Source organism: Mya arenaria, chromosome 14 (genome assembly GCF_026914265.1).
Source record: "Mya arenaria isolate MELC-2E11 chromosome 14, ASM2691426v1".
NCBI lineage: Eukaryota > Metazoa > Mollusca > Bivalvia > Myida > Myidae > Mya > Mya arenaria.
The window spans coordinates 9,388,971-9,399,546 of record NC_069135.1 but is presented as its reverse complement, the minus strand read 5'-3'; the positions used below and the strand labels follow the sequence as shown (position 1 = coordinate 9,399,546).

Genomic DNA, 10,576 nt, shown 5'->3' with positions numbered 1-10,576 from the left:
CAGTTGTACATGGGTATTGAACTAAATAACGTAACCACAATATATATTGCATATAGCATGTTTTGAAATGGTAACGTACGGTTACGTACACCACAGGACTGGACACGGTATCGATTAAGGCAAGGCTTGCTCTTTTCTACCAAAACGTTTAAGAAATGGTTGATTTCATCAAACATTTACTCTTTAAATAAATATTCATAAAAGAAATTTTAATTGTAAGAAGCTACTTTTTATTTTAAAATCAAGTGGTAACGTATAATGCATGCCTTTTCTCCTTTAAGCCCCAACACCCGAGTGCCAGAAGTTATGTAAACATAGTACTCACAGAAAACATGGGTATGAAGATGTTAGACATCTTTACAAGTACATGTATTCATTTATATCATTTATTGATGGGGGGGGGGACAATATGATGCTAATTTTCACATGTGATTTTTACCTTTCAGTTAGTCAGATTACTAATAGAAAAACACGCTTTATTGAAATTATGCATCGTATGTATAGAAAAGACGAATGCGCGAAAGTTTAATGAATGCATGTTTCCAGCTTTCGTATGCAGCACCTTTATTCATATTCTTCCTCTTCATTAATATTGCTTTAACAATGAACTGAATATGAAAACATGTGAAACAAGTACTCTAAATAAATAATACGAATGACGTATATACAGCAACACTCTGCAATGATTGGATTGAAACAATTATTGAAATGCAGAAACTGCCATGAATAAATTAGTTTTAATAGAAATAATCAAACGATTGGTAGCCTCTGTTTACAAAATCAGTCGGCAGTGTCAGAATGGAAGATTGAATTGGCGCACATTTGAAACAAACGTTGCCGTACAACGTTCTCGTGCGTGTTAAACGCAGTTAAATGTTCAAAATGGCACTAACATTTGAATACGTGTTTAGGCTTACAATTATCATCTGCGCAATACCGTCGTATATATCCGCGAGAATCGTATCTGTGGACGACTGGACTCAATGTCCGCCACCAAGCAGCCGTTTCCGGGTGTTTACAGGCGTGACCGTGGAACAGTGTGCGGCTGAGTGCGAGGCGCGCCCGGCATGTGTCACCCTCGGTTACTTGCGCCACCCGCATGTGTGTGAACTGTTCTATAAACCCGAAGACGGGCCCGTAAACGTTATCGGCACCTCGCATTGTCATTGTGTCAACAGGGAGAATCTGGAAGAAGAGGTAAGTGAAATTCGTAATAATTATATATATATTTTGTTTTAAGACGATAAACATTATTTATCTTATTAACAGCTTATGTAGTATTGTATACCATTAGACAAACAATATCAAGTCATTTCATATAAACTATGAAGAACTGTTGATGTAAGATGTAAGTAATGATGTCGATCGCGCATGTATTTCACCAGGATGGAAACCCGTGCGGCTGCCCCACGTGGAGCGTCTGTGACCGGAAGTCTTATAAATGCACGATTAAAGGTCAGTGATGCATATGCTTGTGTTGTGTGTTCGTAACAGTATAAACATAGAAGTCCGTATTTGAACTTCTAAAGATGATCTGATAAACAATAACAGCACCCTAACTGGTATTTTAATACATGTATATGTGATTAAATACAACTTAAATAATTGAAAATATCTATCAGAATGTAAGCCGCCGAGGAACGTCAACAATGGAACGATTCTCGGAAACCGATATGACGTCGGTGCGAAACTGCGCGTTAAATGTGACGTAGGTTACTATGAGGAGAAGGATATGACGTCACTGACGTGTACGGAAAGTGGCAATTGGTCACACGTACCATCATGCGTATCGAAAAGTGAGTCTATGTTTACTTATTATAACTTTGTTTATGTATATTGAGTAATTTGAATAAACACGCGTGTTCCGATGATTTTTATTAAGAATAAAAACAACGTACTACCACTCCAGCTACAACCACGAGTATAATCACTCCAGCTACAGCCACGAGTACAACCACTCCAACTACAACCACGAGTACAATCACTCTAACAACAACCACGAGTACAAACACTCCAGCAACAGCCACGAGTACAATCACTCCAACTACAGCCACGAGTACAATCACTCCAGCTACAGCCACGAGTACAATCACTCCAGCTACAGCCACGAGTACAATCACTCGAGCTACAGCCACGAGTACAATCACTCCAGCTTCAGCCACGAGTACAACCACTCCAACTACAGCCACGAGTACAAACACTCCAGCTACAGCCACGAGTACAATCACTCCAGCTACAGCCACGAGTACAACCACTCCAGCTACAGCCACGAGTACAACCACTCCAGCTTCAGCCACGAGTACAACCACTCCAGCTACAGACACGAACACAATCACTCCAACTTCAACCTCGAGTACAACCACCCCAGCTACAGCCACGAGTATAATTACTCCAACTTCAACCACGAGTACAATCACGTCAGCTACAGCCACGAGCACAATCACTCAAACTTCAACCTCGAGTACAACCACCCCAGCTACAGCCACGAGTATAATTACTCCAACTTCAACCACGAGTACAATCACTTCAACTTCAACCTCGAATAAAACCACTCCAGCTACAGCCACGAGTATAATTACTCCAACTTCAACCACAAGTACAACCATTCCAACTATAGCCACAAGTATAACCACTCCAGCTACAACCACGAGTACAATCACTCCAACTACAACCACGAGTACAACCACTCCAACTACAACCTCGACCTCAACCACTCTAGCTACTAACATTGGTACAACCACTTCAACTACAACCTCGACTTCAACCACTCCAGCTTCAACCATGGGTACAACCACTCCAGCCATGTGTACAACCACTCCAGCTACAACCACTGAAACCATAGAAAGTGAGCATTGAGGCTTTATTTTTTATTATAGAAACTAATTATACTACGGCAAACGCAATTAAATGGATATTGGAGACATATGGTCGGTCGAATCGTCTGTTGCAAATCATTTATGGCGCGAATGGCTTCAGCAGTATAACGCGGATTGTTATGAAACTTGGTACACATGATCACCATGACGTGCATTTCTACCTTACAGATTTTGCATTAGCCACGTTTATCTTGTTAAAGGCTTATGCACCATTGGGGTTCATTTTTACTTTATAGCTATATTGATGCTTTAAAAAAATGAAATCCGACATTGAACTTATATTTTTTGGGTATTATTACTCCTAGCTGTTTTTACTCCTAGCTTGAAATATAACGTTACACATGTTTGATAGTCGTATGTCTGTTAACAGTCCACACTGTTTCATATTTTGACCAGTAGTTGCAGAAATCAGCTGAAAAAGTACTGATAATAGTGAATATGTTTCTGTTGCTAGTGTCTTGCACGTAATTCTATAATCAACTATAGAAAATAAGTTTGTTCTTCATGGATTTATTTATGTGATGAGTGAATGAAAAAGGAAAACAAATCTGCCATCATTATTCTGTCTTGTTCACGATAGTTTTTACCAAAAAAGATATTACCCATGCAACACAAGTTAAGTAACACTTTTCAAATACATGTCACGCTTAAATTAAGTCACACACATTTCTCTATAACAGTTAAACTGTCCTTGAATGACACTGTGTTACATTCAATTCTTTCTGTATCATTCAAGTGTTTATATAAAATTGATTATTAAGCCGGTTTAAGTAAACATGTCTGATGTTTGCATTCCACTTGCTACATTCTTCACCATACTGTTGACCACAAAAATTGTATTGTCAGAGCTATTGCAATGAAACTTTGCACCAACATGTGGACAGTTGAACCACACTTAATTCTAGATTCAACTGCCTTAAAGGCGTAGTTTAAGGAATGTTTGGCACGACAATTATCTACTGTGGTTCCCTTGTTTAATGCCCCGATGTCAAAGCAGGGGTCAATTTCCTATGTATTTGGGTTTGTATTTTGGGGTGGGGGCGTGGTTAAAGGGGTGTCAAAATAACGCTTTCATTGCCTCACTTTGAACATAACCGATTTTTGTATATAAAATTTGCATAGCAAAGGTATTTATTAATTTGGCTGATGGGGAAACAGATAATAAACAAATAAGAGTAAGTGATTTAATAGTTATATAACTGATATATTTTAATTTACTTTAAATACACCATTATAATATCCAAATTGTGATGCATCATGTTTAAATCATAGCATTGGGCTATTATATATATATATATATACAATGTAACATATAACACTACTCTTATTCTAATTCTAAAGGATTGTAACAATGGTTTTATTATTATTTGACATAGTAAACAAAAATAACTATTAGACAAGATCATTTGTTCATTTCTGTAATAAAACCTCCAGAACAGCAGGACACTCAGATCTGAGATCTTATAGATAGCAGAAAGCAATAAAGATTAAGATAAATACACGGATAGGGGTGGGTTGTGGGGAGTCACTTGTAGAAGGCATGTTCTAAAACCTGGCCTGGCCTGGCCTGGCCCGGCCTGGCCTGGCCTGGCCTGCTGACTCAGCATTTTGTGTCAGGCCGGGCCGGGCCAGGCCAGGCCAGGCCATATTTTATTCACATTGAAGGTACAAGCACTGAATATACTGGAAAACAATGATAGACCTTTATTTAGAAATAAAACTGCATGTTAATATTATGATTTATTTTCTGAGTTTTATTTAGATAAAAAAGTAGTTTAATTGAATGCATGGGAATGCACTGTTTACACTAAGCGGATTAAAAAAAATAAGTGCATAGATCTTGGTTTACAAATTGAATCTTAAAATTCAAGTTTTATATACATTTATATTTTATTTTTTACATACATAAAAAAATATATATTTTATTTGTGATGATTTTTATGTTTTGTCTTTATTTATGGTGTAGAAGTTCCATCTTACAGTTTATATAGTTGAACATTCAAGTTGTTCAAAACTACATGCATAGTTCAATTGAAAAAAATGTATAAGAAAATTAATTAATTGTGCATTTAAATAAACTACATTTTTTATCTGGATAAATCTCAAACAAGTTTTATATTAAACATGCAGTTCAATATTTAAATAAAGGTCAATCATTGTGTTTGCGTATATTCAGAGCTTGAACTCTCATTATGTATAAAATCTGGCCCGGCCTGGCCTGGCCTGACACAAAATGCTGAGTCAGCAGGCCAGGCCAGGCCGGGCCAGGCCAGGTTTTAGAACATGCCCTTGTAGAATGCCTTTAAGCATTTACAATGGGTTAGGTGTGAGCAGGTTTATGCAAGCTTAACGATAAGAACAAGTACAACATTACGAGGAATAGAGTGTTGGCAACCAATAACCCCCTCTCCCAAGCCAGGGATTTTTTAAACAGTATGATTTTCTGAAAGTATTCAAACTCTATCGTTTCCCGTTTCCTGCAATCTGGCGATTAGTGCTTTAAGGAATAAATAATCTATTTTGGGAGAACGATTTCTTAGTGTACAGTGTAAGTCTTAATGTTATATCTAAAACTTTGACACATTTCAAGCAGAACAGAGCATGTGATATCCGAAATTTAGTATACGATACCGAAACAAATTACTTATTTAAAAAAAAGGTAATTGGCTCGTTTTCTGTGCAATTATTCACGTAGTTGTACATCGGATACTATAAACCTACACACCTCACGCGTACATCTTAACACTTACACACGCGCGCACGCACGCACGCCGGCACGTACGCACGCACGCACGCACACACACACACACACACACACACACTTTCATTACATGGTTATTATTTTCTTTAATAAACCGACCGGTTTCGCTTGTAGCTAATCAGGGCTTAAAACGGATTCTTAAAAGATCAGAGTTCATTGAAAATAAAATCCAGCCCACTGTTAAAAAGTGCACAGATCCTCGTTGCGGACTATGCACTTATTTAATTGAAGGTTCCACATTTAAAATAAAAGATACAACTTTTCACTTTAAAGAGAATATGGACTGTACTGTTAAAATGTTTTATATGTTTTAGTGTGCAACCGGTGCAAAGGATATATATTAAATTTAATGGAAAACATAAAATCATTTATAAACTTGAACAAGTAAACTATTAGTTGGGTGTCACCTTTTTTAACCGTTAGGGTATGGCGTAGGATTCTCCTGTTGGCGGTTTTATCCACCCAGATATGATCTCTTGGAAAAACTGCATGTGCATTTATATTAGTTTATAACACTTTTATGGCATTTTGAATAAATGTCCTTTTTTCATTTAATCAACGTGTTTGTTTTTCCCTTGTTTAAACAGTCTAATATCTTATATGATTTAATCGTGTGCAGTGGCAGATTAAATTAAATGGCTAAAGCATATAAAACACACATATAATACAAACGATTACAACAACAACAACAACAACAATACAGTACATCATAAAACAAAACATTGACATGGAACTTACTGATTTATGGAATCCAAGACTCCTACTCCCTCGTCATCCCATGGTGACTTCTGTTATCCATGCATGTTATCATCTGTAACCAAACCCACATATATTAGTATATGGACAGAGGCTAAAAGAATATCACGGAACTGCCATTCTCGTTTTAAATACAAAAACTGCTGATGTCGTGAACATACATGACAAAACTAAATAAATGCAGCTGAATGAAATAATGATCATTCCAATCCATTGCTAACCAGAGACAAACACAAAAGACTACAAATGCAAATCAATACTTACTATCAGAACGTCAGATTCCAAGTAAAACAATCAAGTTTTCTAAAACAAAGTAAAACAAACATCTCTGTAGACTTCAACTGTGCACGACACTCAATCAAGCTTGAGATTTCCCGCTTCTTCTTTACAAAGGCAAGGGAGAGAAATCTGATTAACTTACTGCATTATCTCATCACAGGATTATCTCTCTTCGACTGTAAATTCACTTGGCTTCATCATTGTGTCACGTGACTGAATGATGCGCTTTGAGTGGATAGTAATTCTTTGTTTACGTTTCGATGTTCATTCATTTTTTGCGCAGGGATACTACTTTAATGTTATATTTATCTAAGTTCAACAGATTAAATGATTTAAATAGATATTGCGTTATGATTGATTCTTGCTTTGTCAAATCTACCTCGGTTATTGGAAACATAGCCTGCAATTTATATAGTCTGCACTTTCTCAAACTATATTTTTGGTGGTAAATCGGCAGGCGACATTTGTTACTATTAATAGGAATTTTATGTTGTGAGTGTCGAGTTTGTGGCTACACTGAAAACCACCCTGTTCAAAAACCATTCTGTTGTTTCTTACACAATGTTTAGCTTTTATTTCCTTTCTTTATGTGTTGTGGGCGGTTTTATCCGCCTAGATATGATCTTTTGGAAAAACTACATGTGTATATATTAGTTTATAACACTTTTATGGCATTTTGAATAAATGCCTTTTTTTTCATTCAAACAACGTGTTTGTTTTTCCCTTCGTCCATACAAGTTCGCCTTAGACTGGTTTCGTTCTGCCTAACCTTGGTCAATATATAAATATTATTATATAGGACAAACGGGAGACAATCTTATAGAAATAGACGTTCAGTTCATGCTCAACAAATAAGAGACCCATCAACAAGACAAAATCAATTAAGTAAACATGTAGATAAATATTGCAAAACCCACCCAAAATATTTAATATTCACTTTTCATTAATTTCACAATAATGATGTTTCAGCTAGGTTATCAAAAGAACGTTATATGATTGACATTTTTAAGCCATTATTAAACAAAAAATGATGACGTCACAATTGACGTTGAGTACGCAAATATGTGTACACATGTGACGTTGCTTAGCAATTACACATTTATTATAAGCCCTGATGAGCTACTAGCGAAACCGGTCGGCTTATTAAAGAAAATAATACCCATGTGATGTTACTGTTTATATGAATATATAGATTCCTGAACCGGCATATGTATAAACATTGTTGTTTTTTGTTGCCGTAGCTTGCTCGCAAAACCACAGTGATCTCGAGCTCATCATTGTCAACCAGGAAGCAACCTTCTGCACCCACTATCAAACCTGCGTGGACAAAGGAAGTCACATGGTCAAGATAGACAGTGAGGCCAAACTGCTCGCCATAGAGGGGTTGATGGAGAAATGCCAATGTACATTGATTTACACCGTCGTGTACATTTTTATAAAAAATGCAAATTAAATAATGCATGCCAAGTGTACTTGTTTACACTTTTATCGTGTATGTTAGTTACTAAGAAGCAAAGCGATGTATATAACTACATGTATATTGTTCGAGTGATATAACGCAGATTACTTTCATTGTATTTATATAAATGCAGGGAATATTAAATATATATTTCAAAACTAAAATATGTACCCAAATAAGTTGAGTGTTCGAAAAACTAATTTATAATGCACCAGTCAATTGCAACCACGCCCCCCCCGGTCCGGGGAATAGCGGGGACTTTGACTTTTGCTTCAGCCAAGCCCGGGCAAAATCCCCGCTCTGCGGGGACAAACAGCTTGTGAACCCCCCGCCAAATGCCCCCGCACCCCAGGGACTCTAGGTAAGGCCCATTTCCCGCTTCATTTGGCGTGAAGACAAAACCACGGCATTCACCCGGCACTGCGGGGCCACCTGGAAGGTAAAAACACGGCCCATTTCCTCGGCTATCCCGGGTATACCCCTGGACCTGGGGGGGGCGTGGTTACAATTGACTGGTACATTATGTATCTACATATTAGCACACATATGTATATACTGCACGATTTACTGATTAAAAGTATTTGTTTACCTTTAATATAAATACCATTGATCGATATCTGGCTCTATTCTAACAGCATTCAAGTTTATTAACTGTTTTCATTCTAGACCAGAAATTCGACTCGTGGGTTGACGGACAAAAGAAGGATAGGGGATGGATATTCCACGACAATACACTTATGCACACTGACACCGATTTCTGGAGGAGCAACGAACCGCGAGGAGACAGCGAGTGTGTCATGTTTAAGAAAGGAGACGGGAAACTGAGAGGATACAACGAAAAAGAATGCATAAGTGAAATGACTAGGGTTATCTGCGAAAGGAGCGTTACAGATTAAGAAACCTTCTGAAACCATATACTCAAAAAAGTTAAATTTCATAAAACATAAAATTTAATGCTGATAAAAATGACAATGTGCGTACCAAAATTTTATGGACAACGACATTTCAATTGACTCATTATGCGCTTGAGCTTGCATTTCGTTACGCAAAACTATATTACTATAAAACTATTTCACTTCGGGACGCATCATGGCGTTTCTGGTTGTGTTAAACATAATATCTGATAATGGTTTGCATTAAAAAAAAGAATAACAAATAGCCGGCGTCTACACAAAAATCTTATGACATTGATTGAAACACTACTCATATATTATTGAGTTTGTATTTGTATAAGTAGCTTTTACTGATTTCTGTGTTTTAAACAGCTGTGTGAAGTTAGCTTAACATACGGCATTGGACATTCAAAATCGAATGTTGTGCTGGCACAACATTGGACATTGGACATTCAAAATCGAATGTTGTGCTGGCACGACATTGGACATTGGACAATCAAAATCGAATGTTGTGCTGGCGCGAGATTTGACATTGGACATTCAAAATCGAATGTTGTGCTGGGAAGACATTGGACATTCAAAAGGGAATGTCGTGCTGGCACGACATTGGACATTCAAAATCGAATGTTGTGCTGGCAAGTGAATGTCATGCTGGCACGACATTGGACATTGGACATTCAAAATCGAATGTTGTGCTGGCACGACATTGGACATTCAAAATCGAATGCACGAAATTGGACATTGGACATTTAAAAGGAAATGTCGTGCTAGCACGACATTGGATATTGGACATTCATAAGTGAATGTTGTGATGGCATTGGTCCAATGTCGCGCTAGCATGACATTCATTTTTGAATGTCTAATGTCCAATGTCGTGCTAGCACGACTTTCATTTTTGAATGTCCAATGTCGTGCCAGCACTACTTTCATTTTTGAATGTCCAATGTCCAATGTCGTGCCAGCACTAATTTCATTTTTGAATGTCCAATGTCGTGCCTGCACTAGTTATATTTTTGAATGTCCAATGTCGTGCCAGCACTACTTTCATTTTTGAATGTCCAATGTCGTGCCAGCAACAGTTTTGAATGTCCAATGTTCAATGTCGTGCCAGCAACAGTTTTAAATGTCCAATGTTCAATGTCGTGCCAGCAACAGTTTTGAATGTCTAATGTCCAATGTCGTGCCAGCAACAGTTTTGAATGTCCAATGTTCAATGTCGTATGTTAGCTAACTTCACACAGCTGTTTTAAACATTGTGTATTAAACATCATGGCGCCTTACGTCATTGTCATCATAATGCATAAACTGGTTAAAGGGAAAGTGTACATTAACTTGAAAGAGCCATAGTGCGCGATAACGGACTGAAAACATTGTGTTAATTAGCTGAGACCGTACTGTACGTTTCATTCGTTAAAACATCGGACAAAAAGACTAAGGCAATAATCAGACCTAGTTTAGCCAAGCCGGAGGTTGCAACTATTTCTATTGACTTGCTATTTCTAACAACAAAAAAAGAATGTTGTTCAGAAAATCTGAATGATTTATGGACGTA

At 37.3% G+C, this 10,576-nt stretch overlaps 1 protein-coding gene across 1 annotated transcript; it reads left to right on the top strand.

Annotated features, from left to right (window-relative positions):
- Positions 1-732: 732 nt before the first annotated feature.
- On the top strand, positions 733-9,512 carry LOC128215802 (uncharacterized). Its single transcript, XM_052922406.1, has 5 exons — positions 733-1,197; positions 1,386-1,455; positions 1,623-1,796; positions 7,914-8,075; positions 8,798-9,512. Exons 1-5 carry the CDS (start codon positions 874-876, stop codon positions 9,025-9,027), a joined length of 960 nt encoding a protein of 319 aa, XP_052778366.1. The 5' UTR covers positions 733-873; the 3' UTR covers positions 9,028-9,512.
- Positions 9,513-10,576: the final 1,064 nt, after the last annotated feature.